Genomic DNA, 16,800 nt, shown 5'->3' with positions numbered 1-16,800 from the left:
AGGCGCCCCATTAGCTGCCTTATATCTCACAACAAGTAATGCACACACGGTACAAATCTCAAAAGGTGTGAAAGGACTTTTGTGGAAATGCAGGCATGGTGCCCAGGTCCCACCCAGGAGGCATCCTTACCCCCTGACTCCAGGGCACAGCCGGGCTCTGGGTCCTCCTTGTTTTGTTTTAAACCTGACGTGCATTTTGGAGATGTCCTGTCTCACTTTTCTCTTTGAAGTCTTGGCTTTTTCTTGTGGATTTGTAGCTTTTTGTACATGGAGAAAACCAGCCTTTTGCCATTTGTGTTACAAAGACTTCTGTTGTCGTTTGCCTTGTGACTTTATGAAGCCTTCCCGGCTCTGATTTTTAAGTCTTTAATATTTCCTTTGAGTGCACTTTTTGTTTCCTTTTCCAATTTAAATCTTAGGTCTAGTTGATACTTTGGTGAAGGGAGCGGCCAGGGTTTGCCATTACCTTTTCCACGTTGTTTTTAGCCCCCAGACACTGTGAGCTCCCAGGGTCAGGGACCAGATTCCCTGTGGGTTTGGGGCCTGCCCCTGGGCCTCCTGCCACCCAGCGGCCTGTCTGCTCATGAGCCGGGCCTGCAGCCTTCATTTCTGGTGGCTGGTCCTGTGTCCTACTCTCCGGCAGGTTTTGTCTCTTTCATTGCTGTTCTTTTTCAGAATTTTCCTGATATTGTACAAATATTTCTCCATAGAATCAGCTTATCTGTTTTTCAGCCTAGATGCACAGACAGGTTAACTCAGGGAGCATTGACTTAGAAAATCACGTTAAGCCTTCCTTTCTCAAATAGGATACACCTCTTCATTTGTTCAAGTCTTTTATGGTCTTTGGGATCTGAAAGTTCTCATACAGATACTGCCTGTTTGCTGTGTGGATTCTTCACTCCTCTCGTTGATGTTGTAAATGTACGTTTCTAACCTGCTTGTCTACAGGGTGTTGGCCGTGGGTTTTGATTCTTTTATTTGCAAGTAGATCTGGAAAACTGCCACCCCAGTGAGAGAATTTGGGAAGCTGGGGATACACAAATAGTTTCTTTACACTGGTCTCTTGAGATGCGGGCAGCTGTCAGTCCGGCTGTCTGCTGCCTGCACTGTCTCACACGTTCTGCCTCATCTGCTGAACCCTTCACAGAGACTTTGAGTCCAGCCCTGTGTCAGTGTCTCTGGTGCTGCCACCACCCAGGTTTGACCTTTGTCACTGGACAGGCGTGCCACCTACACTCAGCCCTTCCCCCCTCCCTCCTCCCCTGGAATAAAAGTGGATCTTGTCTGTGGCCTGAAGAGCTCAGCCTCACCTGTCCTGCTGCCTCTTTTTGCTCACCCTGCCCTCCTGCTCATCCTGGGCCTCCTGCCCTGCCTGAGCTCTCCTGTGCCCCCCCTCCTCTGGGGCCCCCCTGCCCTGCCTGAGCTCTCCTGTGCCCCTCACCCCACTCTGGGAGTCCCCACCCCCTTTTACCCACAGCAGCCCCAGCCCAGGCCTCAGGGCATCTTCCAGTGTGCCTTCTACTTAAAAGTTATTACTTGTCCATCTCCCCCAGCTGAGAGCAAGGATGTCTGTGTCCTTCACAGAATGATCCGAAACTCCTAGGGAAGTCCCTGGCAGGGAGTAAATGTGAGGGTAAGTCCAGGAGAACATTCACTGCCTTATATGAACTTGCTTCCCACATGTAAACCTCCCCGGACCCTCACAGCACCCTGATGAGCTGTGCGGGGCTGGGACGGCCAGCCTTGGCTCAGAGGTCAGCCTGTGTGTCTTGTGGGGTGTGACACGGCTCCTGTGTGAGCTCTCGGAGGGCTCAGAGTCACTTCCTCTCGCTCAGTGAACCCAGGACACAGCCTCATTGCACGCAGCCCCGTTCCTGCTCCGCTTGGGGGTGTGATGATTATGGCCCCGGGAGGGGGGCTGCTGAGGGGGTGTGCTGTGATATCCCGCATCTGCTTGCGTCCCCGCCCCTAGGCGCTGCCACAGACCCAGCTCCTCTGTTTTCTCAGCCAGTCATGCCCCTGCACATGATGAGAGTTGAACACTTCAATGTGGGTGGTCCCTGTGGAGCTGGGATGGCCTCTCCTGTGGCTTGCATGTTGTTAGAGGTTGAATCGTGTCACCTCCAAAACGTGTGTTGAGGTCTAACCCCTCATGCCTGTGAATGTGACCATTTTTTGGAAATAGGCTCCTGGCAGCTGTGATTAGTTAAAATGAGGTCATGCTGGGCTTGGTGGGCCGTCCTCCAATGACTGGTGTCCTTGCAAGTAGCAGAGAAGGGACGCACTGGGGAGAACGCTGCATCCAGCCATCAGGAGCCACACTCGTGCTCTATGAACTCTGCTGGGGATGCTGTCACAGGGGCCACAAAGAAGAGAGAAGCGTATTCCGCCACCATTCCAGACACCAGGAGTCTGGGATGAGGGTGTGGGCCCGGTTGGTGCCTCCCTGTCCCCTGGCTTCTGGTGGCTGCTGGCGATCTGTGGATTGTAGACACAGCACTGCGGTCTCTGCCTCCCCTGCCCACGTTTTCCTCACTGTGGACCAACCACACTTTCCTAGTAAGAGGACCCACCCTACCCAGTGTGATCTGGTCTTAATTTAACTAATTATATCTGCAAAGACCCTATTTCTAAATAATACCACACTCAGTACTGGGGTTAGGGCTTGAACATACCTTTTTGGGGGACACATTTCTTTTTTTTATTAAAAAAATTTTTTTAATGTTTATTTATTATTGAGAGACAGAAACAGAGCGTGAGCAGGGGAGGGGCAGAGAGAGAGGGAGACATAGAATCCAAAGCAGGCTCCAGGCTCCAAGCTGTCAGCACAGAGCCCGACATGGGGCTCGAACTCACCAACCATGAGATCATGGCCTGAGCCGAAGTCGGTCGCTTAACCAACTGAGCCACCCAGGTGCCCCTTGGGGGGGACACATTTCAACCCTAAACACACACCAGGTTGGTTTATAAAGGTTTATTACTAATTTAGTGAGGCTTCCTAGGCAGAACAACTGGCTTCGAAGTTTATTTTGTTTCGGGGGTGGTAGTGGGAGGAGGGCCCCCCACCCCTCCTCCAGGGCCAAGGAAGAAGTCCCTAGGCTTACTTGTCAGCTAGCCCAGGTGTGGGGCAGGAGGGCGACTGGCGGGTCTTACAAGTTGTCAGCATAAAACAGCAAAAATTGAGCAGATTCTTTATTATCCAAAGCAATTGATAGTAGGCTGCTGGCTGCATTACAGTAAGCAAATGCACCTGTATTTCTCTCATATCCTGCTTGGGATGGTTTTCTGTGCCATCTTGCTTTACTGTCACCACCTGGTGAAGGAGTGGGGTTTGTTGCTAGGAATTAGCCCTGCTCACCAGGTTTCGACCATTTATTCTGGGCATTGAAGAGCGCTGCCCGAGAAGTGTGCAGCTCTGACGGGGTGCAGGCCCGGGCCGCTGCTGTGCTTGTGACATGGGCTACAGCTCGGGGCTCCCATGAACACCTCCTGCCTAGGATGCCAGCAGTGAGAATCAAGCTGCCTCCTATGCTTCTGGCTGACTAGGGGTGAGTCCGGTTCCCATGACCCCTCTTTGGGGTCAGTTAATTGCTGCAGTGACTCACAGAACTCAGGGAAACGTGTTACTTACTAATTACCCATTTGTTACAAAAGGAGTGATTCGGGAATAGCCAGAGGAGGATCTGCACCAGCCAGGTGTGTGGGGAGGGGCACGGAGTCTCCCTGCCCTCTCAGATCTCGTGCTCACCAACCTGGAGGCCCTCACAACCCCGTCCTTTCTGGGTTTTCTGGAGGCTTCATTACACAGGCATGAGTGATGAACTCATTGGCCACTGGTGATTGATCCAACCTCCAGCCCCTCCTGTCCCCGAACTTAAAGTTCCAATCCTGTAACCACGTGGTTAGGTCCCCAGGCCACCTGCCCCCATCCTCAGGTGCTTTCCCAAACTCACTCGTTAACATTATAAGAGGCACCTTTACACCTCACAAAGAAAATCCCAAGGGTTTTTAGGAGCTGTGTGCCAGGAATGGAGACGAACCAAATAAATTCTTTTAAATCACAGAATCACACTCTGCACAGACCTCGTCTCCAAATGTAGTTGCACAGGGGTGACAGCTTCAGCAAAGGACTTTGAACACAATTGAGGCTGTGAAAGCGTTGAAAGTAGATCGAAAGGTAAAAAGTGCCAGGCGGAGCCAAGCTTCTGATCCCTTGCCAGGCTGGGCCCTGTGTTCCGTTCACAATACAGATGTGCAGTTTGTGGACAGGAATACAGGACAGAATCCCTGTGATAATATCACTTTTGTTGCCTGCTTTCTTGTGTTGGAAGGAAAGGGTTGAGGTTCAGCTCTTGTCCCAGGAGCCCGTGTGTGGGTGGGAGGAGCCCCCGGCTGTAAACACCTGTCCTTTGATCCTCCCCTCTCCCAGCCTGGACCTCAGACGTGTGTGTGCGGCCAGGCCATGCCTGCTTCTACTCTGGGAGCCAGTTTATACCCGTCCTGTTGTCTATTTTTAAGGTTACTTTTTTTCTTACTACAAAAGCAATGAAAACTCTCATTTTTTTATCAGCATCGGGGGCGGAGCTTAGCGGTCTGTGCTGTACAGTTGTGTTTCCAGGACTCTCCTCACAGCAGGCAGAGGATGAGACGCCCAGAGACCCGGCGTGGAGTCTCCTTCCGGACTGCGGGTGTGACTTGTTTGCTGGGGAATTAGCGGGGGCTGGATGGTCTGAGGGTCCCTTACATGGAGTTGAGTGTCCGCATGCTCCTGGAAGACACAGCAGTCTGGTCTCCCTGGGGCACCTGCACATCTTATTCTGGCCCAGACCCCTCTCATTGCATCATTTTTAAGTTCTTTTGGTTTTATTAAATCAATACATGCTTCTTTCACTTAAAGAATGTAAATAGAACAAAATAAACTTTGACATTTTTTATTAAAATAACTTGTACCTAGAGATAAATGATAAAAGTGAAAGGCCCTTTATCCAGAGTTTTCTGTTTTTAATATTTTAGCTCACCATTTTCATTTCTCATGCTCTGGCTCTCGCTGCATGTGTGTTTATGTACACACACGAGTACACTCATGCGTAATCTTTCTTACGCACTAGAGAGTCAGCTACATGCAGCATCCTGTTTTCTCACCAGATCCTTTGGGGTTTCCTGAGAGCAGAGATACTCTCTTACAGCTGTGGTTCAGTCATCAACATCCATGCTTTCAACACGCATAGTGCCCACATTTCAATTCTGTCAGTTGACCCCAAAGTCTCTCCCTCCAGTTCAGGATCTAGTGTGGGGTCAGGTCCTGCATTTTGTTTTCACATCTCTCCAGCACCCTGAATCTGGAACGTTTCCTCCACCTTTGTTTTGTCCTTTGTGACTTTGGGATAACATAGTCCTCCCCTCCAGGTGACTTTCTCTTTTGGATTTGCCCCCGCAATTAGACCAGGACTTTTCATTCTTAGCCGGAACACTGCCTGGTGACGTGTTCTTTCTTAGGGTGCGATGGCTGGGGCACACAGTGGCCATCTGTCATGTTGTCACTGATTTGATCACCCAGTCAGGTATTGCCCAAGTGTGCATCGTTGTAATTACTAGGTTTTTTTTTTTTTTCTCCCTGACCCCTAAGAAGCAGTCTGTGGGGAGACATTTTGAGAGAAACAGAGAGAGCGCGCGAGAGAAATAGCACGTGTGCACTCAAGGGAGGGGCAGAGAGCAAGGGAGAGTGAGAATCCCAAGCAGGCTCTGAGCTGTCAGCCCAGAGCCCGAAATGGGTCTCAAACTCACAAACCCTGAGATCATGACCTGAGCCGAAGTTGGACGCTCACCGACTGAGCCCCCCAGGTGCCCCTGGCCTGAACCAGTCTTCATTGAGATTGAGATGGTCACAGAATGATACTACTCCAGCTGCAGCACTTGACTCATTGGATAGTTGTGAGCAAGAGCCCTCCTCCCTCCCCCAGTTTGTTTATGTATACCTACACGGACTCATTCAGTCCTGCTTTTCAATGTTTTTTTTTTTTTTTTTTTTTTTTTTTTTATTTTTGGGACAGAGAGAGACAGAGCATGAACGGGGGAGGGGCAGAGAGAGAGGGAGACACAGAATCGGAAACAGGCTCCAGGCTCCGAGCCATCAGCCCAGAGCCTGACGCGGGGCTCGAACTCACGGACCGCGAGATCATGACCTGGCCGAAGTCGGACGCTTAACCGACTGCGCCACCCAGGCGCCCCCAGTCCTGCTTTTCAATGGTTTTTCATTAGTTACTGTATTTATTATGCTCACACTCAGATTGTCCCAGACTTGGCCGTGGGAGCCTCTTCAAGCTGGCACCTATGTTCTGTGACCTACCAGCATTTTTTTTGAGCACTTCCTTGTTTTCTGAAGATGCTCAGACTTCTCTTGTTCTTTCCCGGCCATCCCTCCAAGGAGACCTGTTGTCTTTTAGTGTGGAATGGCACGGAAGGGGGTTGGTGTGCTCACTGCCCCCCTAGAGTATCTTTGGCCCTTTTGGTGGACGGAGCTAGGAGAGAGAATGCGTATAGATGCAAACGCGTACCCACACGCTCGCGTGTAGAAATCGTGCCGTTGCTCTGGCCTCACTGGTTCCCGTGTGCCCCTGGAAGTTCTTGTTCTAGCTTCTTCTTTCCATATTTGTGTGTCCCTTCTTCACCAGTGGAACCCCTGGCTCCTGACAAAATCGGCACATTTACTCAATTTTATAATATATTTAAAATAGTTCATTCTTAAACGGACTGCACTTACCAAACCTACTTAAAATAATTCAGGACCACCCCTGTCTGCCCACACTGTTACTCTTGATGAATATCCTTCTAGATCTCCTTATGTACACCTGTAGGGAAATACACAAATACAATTTTATTGAAACATCATACTATACATATTGTTCTGTAACTTGACTTTTCCTCCTGCTAATGAATATATCATTAACGTCATTCTGTAACATTGTCCAACGTCTCTGTGTCCACAAGGTGCGATCCATACAGTATTTTCTAATGAGTACAGAATAAGACTGTATCATACTTCTCTGTAATCGGACTTTGATTTTAAAAGGCATCCAGTTTTTCACTATTATATGTAAAGCTGACATCAACATCTTTGTAACTAAATCTTAATTATTTCCTTAGGCTAGAAGTGGAATTACTGGTCAAAGGGTATGTATATTTTTCTGTCTTTTTGAATGACGATGTGTGCTCTGGCCTGCGGTTGCAGAGAGGGCTGGTTTTTCTCGGCCAGGGCTTCTCTGTGGTGGCTGCACGTTGGAATCACCGAGGGAGCTCTTTGAAACAGTGCTGCCCGGGCCCAGCCCCCAGGTCTGGTTTCCATGAGCTGGGGCGCGGCCAGGATTTGTAGTTTTCAAGTCCCCCCAAGAGGTTCTGACGTGCAGCCAACTGGACAGGTAGAATCAAGTTGTGGTATTACTTCATTATTTTCATTACAGTTTTCCTTTGGAATTGTTTCAGGCGCTCAGATTTGGGAGAAGTGGCCCCAGAAATAAAAGCATCTGAGAGACGGACCGCGGTGGCCATTGCAGGTAACGGGGGCCGGCACCCGCTTGGAAGCTGGTTCTGGTGGCGTCCTGGGCAGGGGCGCACAGGCCTCAGAAATAAATAAGCCTAAGGCTTTTGTTTTTCCTTTTATGAAAAGATTCCATTCAAGGGCCTTTTAACTTCATATATTCAAAGTAGGGTTCAGTTTCCAACAGGTGATTATCCCACAGTTTTCCGGGAACGTATCGTCCAATTCAAGCATGTTGTCCCTGCCACCCTGAATCTTGGCTTTGGGGGACTGTCTACTTTGTGACCTGGGCACTTCTGAGTGTTGTATTGGGACAACAGGGATAAAGCAGAACTGTCCCAAGCAGACCGATCCGTGGTCTTCCTGGCTGTGGTTCACACGGGCTGGGTCTTTTCCTCAGTGGGTTTGGGGGCTGGGGCTGGGACTGCCTCTCGTGACTTCACCTTTGAGGTATGGTGGCCACACATCAGACACCTTTTCTCTTAGAAATCCATGTTGGATCTATTGCTAATTCAGTGCTTCTTGAAATAAATATGTCCTATTGGATATCAGAGTGGTATGCAAAGATAACCCCACAAAAATATGTAAAGAAGTCTGGATTAATCAAATTCTGTTTTATTTTATTCATCCAAACAAATATTTGTTGACCACTTACCATGTGCGGGCACTGGAGTAGGCACTGTGGATATAGTAAATAGTAGTGAATGCAGTGGCCCACGATCCATGGAGCTTCTGTTCTAGAAGGTAGGCACTGGGAGAAGTAAAGGCCAGGTCAAGCCTCACAGCAAAGTTGGGATCAAGTAGAAATTGGCCAAAGCCTTACACCTTCTCAAGATCTAGAATGTGCTGTTCGGTACAGTAGCCATTAGGCACACAACGTGTACCTTGGTCACACCAGGTATATTTCAGGTGCTTGTGGGACATGCAGACTTAGAACATTTCCTTGACCACAGGGATTTCTGTCAGAATGAGAGTTGCTCTAGAGAGACTAGGAGGCAGCATGGGGTGATTGGGGGAGGGAATCCCCTCACTGGATGCCTGTTGTGAGCCAGGTGGTTAGTCATTATTGGTCCTTTGTTTCATTGAGGAAACCAACGCTCAGAGACACTCTGCTACCTTCCTACGTCCCATCTTTATTATCTCTCCAATGAATAAGCCTCTAGTAATTATTTTAAAAAATTTTCTTCTTGAGGTATGTGATTTCCTCTTCAGCCTGTTTCATTAATAAGACTTAAAAGCAAACTCTTCAACCTATAGGATTAAGAGGGAAGTTGTATTGAAGTGTGATGTACACCCGAAGAAGTGCCCACATTCCCAGTGTGTAACTGGAGAAATTTTCACAAACATGAACAGACCTATCTTAAGCAGCATCCAGACAAAGAAGCCAAACACGTCAGTTTCCCAGTAGTCCCCTCCCACCCTGCCTCTTCCAGGGATACTCACACTCCCGATTTTTAAAAGCATGGATTCGTTTTATATATAATCCTCTTACAGAGTTTATTTACCTCATTTCCATCTGAGGGTGTTAATTACTTCATAGCTCATTCCTTATTTTTTAAATTTATTTTTGTAAAAAATGTTTATTTTAAGAGAGAAAAAGAGAAAAGGGGAGGCGCAGAGAGAGAGGGAGAGAGAGAATCCCAAGCGGGCTCCATCCTGTCAGCACAGAGCCCAATACGGGGCTCGAACTCACAAACTGTAAGATCATGACCCGAGCCGAAATCAAGAGTCAGATGCTCAACCGACTGAGTCACCCGGGTGCCCCTTTAGCTCATTCTTTAAAAGAAATTTAAGAAAACTCTTTAAACTCTTCTCATTCTGGGAAGGTGGCAGAATAGGAAACGCCAGGAATCTGTCTCCCAACCTGCGCAGCACTTGTACTGGTGGATCTGGCCATTAACTGCTTTGTAACTCTGGAGTCAGGTGGAGATTTGCCACTTCCAGGGGGAGGCTTGGGTAGTAAATCTGTAGTTAGTTTGGTAAAAGCTACGTCTCTCAGCACAATAGCAGCTCCCTGCCTCCCATTCCTAGACAGATGCAGGCTGCTGTGCACACAGTCCTGCAGCAGCTTGCACACGGCTGGCGGGAACCAGCTGGAGTGGGCAGAAAGAACCCTGCCCAAATACTGGGGATCTCCGCTCTGCTGCTTACTGCTTCTGATCACAGAGGTGCAGACACAGGGTGGCCGTTGGTGTTGCTGCCCCTTCCTTATTGTTGCAAGCCCTTCCCCCTCCAGCTGAAGTGACTTCCAGGGGATTTCAAGACCAGCACCCTTCCTCCCCATTAATTTTTTGCCCTTTCCCCTTCTGGGAGCCAGACATTAGACACTAGAACATTCAAAAGCAATTGCATATGTGGGGAAATTAGATAGTGGGTGGGCATTCCCAAAGAAGATTTCAGAAAACACCTCAGAGGGCCTAAATTTCACACCTCAGTTTGCTCCTAAGCACAGAGCTCACCTACACAACCCAACAAATAATAACAAAGAGCAGCAAACCCTGGGGAAGGTGGGGGTATCTGATTTCCAGAGTTACCACATTATTAGATTCAAATGTCCAGTGTTCAATAAAGCAATCACAAGGCACACAAATAAACAGGGAAATATGACCCATTCAAAGAAAAACAAATTGAACAAAAGCGGGCACTGAAAAGATTGAGGGCAGATGTATTAGGCGAAGACTTTAAGACAATGATCCTAAAGATGCTCAGAAATCTGAAGGAAAATGTGGAGAAAGTCAAGAACATGATATGTGAACTAAACAGTAATATCAATAAAGAGCTAGAATAAGAAACTAAAAGAAATTCTGGAGCTGAAAAGAACAGTAACCAGAATGAAAACTTCACTTGTGGAATTCAGAGGCAGATGGAGGCAGATGGAAGAAAGAATCCGTGAACTTAAAGATAGGACAATGGAACTTATGGAAGCTGAGGACCAGAGACAGAAAGATTGAAGAAAAGCATACAGAACCTAAGATGCCCATAGGACACCATCAGTAGGTACTCACTGTGGGCCTCCCAGAAGGAGGGGGAGAGAGAGAGAGGGGCAGAGAGAATATTTGAAGAAATAATGGCTGAGAACTTCCTAAAAAGACCTGCATATAAAATCCAAGAAACTCAACAAAGCCCAGGTAAGATGAATTTTAAGAGACCCACACCGAGACACGTTACAATTAAACTTCAACAAGAGAAGGAGTGAGTCTTGAAGGCAGCAGCAGAGAGGCAGATCATCACATACACAGGATCCTCCAAGATCATCTCTAGATTCCTTATCAGAAACTTTGGAAGCCAGAAGACAGTGGGAATATATATTTAAAGTGCTAAAAAAAATAAAAATAAAGTGCTAAGCAAACAAAAAAAACTATGAGCTAAGAATCCTATACCCAGCAAATCTGTCCTTCAAAAGTGAAGGAGAGGGATGCCTGGGTGGCTCATTCAGTTAAACTTCTAACTCTTGATCTCAGCTCAGGTCTTAATCTCAAGGTCATGAGTTCAAGCCCCATATGGGGCTCTTGCTGGACATGAAGCCTACTTTTAAAAAAAGTGAAGGAGAAACAGATATTCCCAGGTAAAGAGAAGCTGAGGGAGTTGGTGACCTTACACCTGCCCTACAGGAAATGTGCCAGGGAATTTTACAGGTGAAAAGAAAGGACACTAAACAGTGACTGTATTATTGATGCATTGAGATGTAAAGATCTAAATAAAGGTAAATACATGGGCAATTATAATAGCTAATGTAACAATTCTAACAATGGTTTGTAGCTTACTTCTTATTTTCTATATGATATAAGACTAATACATTTAAAAAAATGTAATAGTAATATTACTATAACTTTGGTTTTTAACTCCAAATCTTATTTCCTGCATAACTTATGAGACTAATGCATTTGAAAGAATTAGTAGTTTATGTTCTGGGACATTCAGTGTATAAAGATGTGCTTTTGTGATATCAACAACCAAAAGAGGTGGGGGTAGAATGTAAAGGGGCAAAGTTTTTGGACGTATATAGGTCATGTAGAAAACAAAGAGCAAAATGACAGAAGTAAGTGCCTCCTTATCAGTGGTTACTTTAAATATAAAGGCATTAAACTCTCCAATGAAAAGACAGAGATTGGCCCAACTATATGCTGTCTATAGGAGACTCACTTGAGATCCAAAGATAAAAAGAAGTTGAAAGTGACAGGATGAAGAAAGGTATTCCATGCGGATAATAACCAGTGGATAGTAGGAGTGGCTATACTAATATCAGACAAAATAGATTCCACATAAAAAAGGTTGCAAGAGACAAACAAGGGCATTGTATGTTAATAGAAGACTCAATACAGCAAGAAGATACAATAATTATAAACATGTACACACCTAATGACAGCCCATCAAAATATTTGAAACAAGAACTGATAGAAAGGAGAAATAGCTCTACAGTATGAGCTGGGAACATTAATACCTCACTCACAATAATAGATAGAACAACCAGACAGAAGACAAGAAAAGAAATAGAGGATTTAAAGAGCACAGTAAACTGTCCACATCTAACAAACATAGAGAACACTTAACCCAGCAACATGACACACATGTTCTTCTAAAGTGTACATTCACAAGTCAAGTCTACAGAGATTTTACAAAATAGATATCATAAAGTGAGCACGATGGGATGTAGTTAGAAATCAATAAAACCTAAAACTGAATAATTGTAAAAATTGTGGACACTAAACACACTTTCAACCAGGGTTTCAAGGTAGAAATCTCAAGAAAGTTAGAAAATACTTAGAGACAAATGAAAGCAAAAACACAAAACACCCAAACATGTAGGATGCAGCAAAAACAGCATTAAGAGGGAAAATTTAGAGCTATAAGAACTTACATTAAAAATAAGAAACGTGTGTGGCTCCTGGGTGGCTTAGTCGGTTAAGTGTCCAACTCTTGGTTTCAGCTCAGGTCTTGATCTCAGGGCTCATGAGTTTGAGCCTTATGTCGAGCTCTGTGCTGACAGTGCAGAGCGTGCTTGGGATTCTGTCTCCCTCTGTCTGCCCCTCTGCCACTCACTCTGTCTCTGTCTCTCTCAAAATAAATAAACTTAAAAAAAAACAAACATCTGGAGCGCCTGGGTGGTTCAGTCAGTTAAGTGTCTGACTTTGGCTCAGGTCATGATCTCGTGGTTCGAGGGTTTGAGCCCTGTGTTGGGCTCTGTGCTAACAGCTTGGAGCCTGTAGCCTGCTTCGGATTCTGTGTCTTCCTCTCTCTCTGCCCCTCCCCAACTCATGCATGCTTGCTCGCTCGCTCAAAAAAATAAACATTAAAAACATTTAAAGAAATAAGAAATACCTCAAATCAACAACATAATTTTACAACTTAAGGAACTAGAAAAAGAAGAACAAGTGAAACCCGCAGCTAGCAGGAGGAAGAAAATACTAAAGATTGTAGCAGGGATCAGTAAAACAGAGATTAGAAAAATGGTGCAGAAAATTAATGAAACCAGAAATGAATTCTTGGATAAGAGCAACAACACTGACAAACTTTTAGCTACATTGACTAAGAAAAAAGGAGAAAAGACTCCTATCACTAAAATCAGAAATGGACGTGGGAGTGTGAATGGTGTGGCTGCTGGGGAAAACTGGGTGGAGCTTCTGCAAAAAAAATAAATATAGAAATGCCATATGGCCTAGCAGTTCCATTTCTGGGCGGGGCCCAAAGAATAGAAAGCAAGGTCTGCAGGAGATCTTTATACACCTGTGTCAATAGCGTCATCACGACAGCTAAAACATGAAGGTGACCCAAGTGTCCATCACCTCCTGGAGAGATTTCCCAAATGTGGTCCATCTGCACAATGGAATGTGATTCAGCCTTAAAAAGGAAGAAAATCCCACCATATGCTTTAGCATGGATGGACCATGAGGACATCATGCCAAATGAAATAAGCCAGTCACAAAAAGACAAACGCTGTGTGATTCTGTGTATGTGAGGCATGCAGAGTCGCAGAGCCCAGAACTGGTTTACAGGGACTGGGTCGGGGAGAATGGTAGTTACTATCTAGTAGGATTAGGACTCCGTATTCACAGTGCTGGTGGTAGATGGCTGCACAACAGTGAATGAACTGATTCAACACCACTCAGCTGTACACCCACAAATGTGCAAGGTAGTAAATTTTCTGTTATGTGTATTTTTTTAATGTTTATTTTTGAGAGAGAGCAAGAATGAGTGGAGGTAGGGGCAGAGAGAGAGGAAGACACGCAATTCAAAGCAGTCTCCAGCTCTGAGCTGTCAGCACAGAGCCCAATGCAGGGCTCAAACCCAAGAACCGTGAGATCACAACCTGAGCCAAAATCAGATGCTTAACCAACTGAGCCACCTAGGTGCCCCTGTTATGTGTATTTTTTTAAAAATGTTTTTAAAATTATTTTTGAGAAGGAGAGCATGAGCTAGGGAGGGGCAGAGAGAGGGGAACAGAGGATCTGAAGCAGGCCCTGTGCTGACAGCAGAGAGATGGATGTGGGGCTTGAACTCATGAACCATGAGATCATGGCCTGAGCTGAAGTCTGACGCTCAACCGGATGAGCCACCCAGGTGCCCCATGTTATATATATTTTAACACAATAAGAAAGGAGAAATTATTTTGAGAGCAGGGGAGGGGCAGAGAGGGAGAGGGAGAATCCCACGCAGGCTCCACACTGTCAGTGCAGAGCGCCATGCGGGGCTCGAACTCGAACCATGTGATCATGACCTGAGCCAAAGTCAAGAGTCGAACTTTTTTTTAAAAAATTTTTTTACATTTATTTATTTTTGGTAGACAGAGACAGAGCACAAGTGGGGGAGGGGCAGGGAGAGAGGGAGACACAGAATCTGAAGCAGGGTCCAGGCTCCAAGCTGTCAGCACAGAGCCCGACATGGGGCTCGAACTCACAAACTGTGAGATCATGACCTGAGCTGAAGTCGGATGCTTAACCAACTGAGCCACCCAGGTGCCCCAAGAGTTGGACGTTTAACCAACTGAGGCACCCAGGCACCCCATCCTTTGAATGGGGTTTTTTCTTTTTTGTTTGAATTTGCAAGAGTCGTTTATGTATCCTAGAAACTGGACCCGAATCGCGTATGATTTGCACGTGTTTTCCCCTATTCTGTAGGTTGTCTTTCCACTTTGTTCACAGTGCTCTTTGATGCACATGAAATTTTTATCTTCATGCAGTCCTGTCTGTTTTTTTTTTCTGTTGTTGCCTGTGCTTTGGGCATGACAGCTAAGGATCCATTGGCAGATCCAAGGTTACAAAGATTTACTCCTTTTCACTCTTATATTTAGGTCTTATAGAGTTCATCTTTGTACAGGGTGTGAGGTGGGAGTTCAACTTCATTCTCCTTCATATACACTAATAGCCCCAAGGTGTGAAGCGGTGTCTTCGATGTCCACAGACTGTCCAGTAGCAAGCACTCCAAAACACGGTGAAAGCTCTGTGGAGTGAGTACTGGGTGCCGTAATAACTGGGGAAAAGTAATTCAGTTTCGTGGGTGAGAGTCGTTCTAATCCCCCCACTGACCTATCATTTCAGTGGGAGCACCCGGCAAGCACTCTGTCCCTGTCAGCCTGGCACCCCCGGGGGTCGGGGCCTGGGCCTGTCCAGCAGGAACTATAGTGAAGAGCTTGGCCCCCCCAGGAGCAAGCCCTTGCCGGCCCCCACGTCTGCTGCTGACTGGTGCTTATCTGGGCTCCCAGCGATCTTGGCCTACGGACGTCTAGGGTCCCCTGCCCCACGGTGGTTCCTGCAGTTTGATAGGCTCACCCTTTGGCCACTTTGTGCCTCCTTGACGTCACCCACCTGTAATCTGCCCTGTGCGCATCAGAGCTGTGTCCCATCCCTACCAAAAGGAGGTCCTGGCTTCTGTGAGTCTGAGGTTTACCCTGTGATTCCTGCTCACAACTGCTCTCAGAGCTACCTGGAGCCAGGCCCGGGCTCCTCTCTGTCCCGTCATCTCCTATAACTCATATTTTCTTGGAGGGCATTTTGGATTCCTTGGAAAAAATCCTTCTGATGTTTTTTCTCCACTTTGAATAAACTGATCTTTTGATGGCTCAACACAGTGGTTTGATGTGTGTGACTCATCTGTCCTCCATGCTCTCGTGATTTCTCCAACCACTTTCCTGTTTCTCTTCCCTGCTCTTCACATGTGTTTCCAGAAATGCCATCAAAGAAGACTGTTTGAAAGGTCATGTTTATCTGCCTCCTGATATGGAAATCATGAGAGGAGTTAATCTGAAAATATCAGAATCTTTTCTTGATTCATAATCTTTAAAAAATATAATTTTAATTTTGGATTAGATGGTACTTTTACTTGGATCAAAAGCCAGAACAATAAAAAAGTACACACTGAAGTCTTGCTCCCACTGTCCCACGTTTGCAGTCAGGGCTGTAGGGTTTTGAGGTCTTCGTACATCTGAATGGCACTAACTGAAATACACCCTGTAGTAAAGTGTTAGTGTCAATGGACATACCCTGATGCTAGAGTTTGGGCAGATAACTGTGGACGTGGAAGTCATGGCCCTTCCCCAGGAGAGGTGCCTCATTTCCAGGGATTTCAAAAGCTCTATGATAGAATAAAAATGATGTCTGTAGGAGGTCATCTTGAAATTGAGCCAAGGAATTTGCATTGACTTATGTTTTAAATAGTTTCTAACATCAAAGATTAATCTATAAGTTTCATGAACTTATTTATATTTTATTTTTGGAAACTTGAAGTAAATTCTTTAAGATACATGTTCTAGAGCAAATCAGTGTTTCATATGTAGCTGTTACTACTTTGTGTCATATTTGGGGCTGGAAAAAAATGTACACAGGAAAAACTGAAGTTAAAAGCACTAATAATAAACAGGAGCCCCCACATTCTCACTGAGACTTTTTGGTAGAAAGGTCCTAACTTGCTGATGAAAGTCCTCATGTGTGTGTTTTCTTCCAGATCTGGAATGGAGAGAAATGGAAGCAGATGACTGTGAGTCTCGTGCGGGAGGAGACAGCAGGGTTTGGGGTGGACCAGTCTGGGGAAAGGGAGCGGGTGGGTAGACTGAGAACTCACCGGGATTTTACATTGTGAACACTGGGGAGAACTTGCTGTCTTAGTGAGAAGAAGGCAGGTTCTGGGTTTAGCCTAAATTAATTTGTGTCAGTCTAAGGTGCTGATTTGATTGACACCTCATTTTCCTTTGCTTTTTTAGACGGTACAAATGAGGCTCAGGACAGTGACTTCCCAACAGGTACGTGTTTTCTCCGCTCTCACCCCTGTCCTCT

General features: G+C 46.1%; 1 protein-coding gene across 9 annotated transcripts in view; it reads left to right on the top strand.

The window, feature by feature from the left end:
* URGCP (upregulator of cell proliferation) overlaps positions 1–16,800 on the top strand; it is a 58,652-nt gene that overhangs the window by 36,957 nt on the left and 4,895 nt on the right. For 4 of the 9 annotated variants that reach the window (XM_053896975.1, XM_053896980.1, XM_053896973.1 and 1 more), the window contains 4 exons: positions 7,144–7,170; positions 7,480–7,550; positions 16,472–16,504; positions 16,728–16,766. In XM_053896975.1, the coding sequence (XP_053752950.1) occupies positions 16,489–16,504; positions 16,728–16,766 (55 nt within the window). In that variant the 5' untranslated portion in view covers positions 7,144–7,170; positions 7,480–7,550; positions 16,472–16,488. Of the gene's footprint in view, positions 1–3,438; positions 4,689–7,143; positions 7,171–7,479; positions 7,551–16,471; positions 16,505–16,727; positions 16,767–16,800 lie in introns of those variants that run through there. The other 5 variants (XM_053896977.1, XM_053896974.1, XM_053896978.1 and 2 more) reach the window with 4 other exon arrangements.

The sequence above is a fragment of the Panthera pardus genome, unplaced genomic scaffold (assembly GCF_024362965.1).
Source record: "Panthera pardus isolate Hobbes unplaced genomic scaffold, ASM2436296v1 HiC_scaffold_8, whole genome shotgun sequence".
Classification (NCBI taxonomy): Eukaryota; Metazoa; Chordata; class Mammalia; order Carnivora; family Felidae; genus Panthera; species Panthera pardus.
This window is presented reverse-complemented; position numbering and strand designations above follow the sequence as displayed.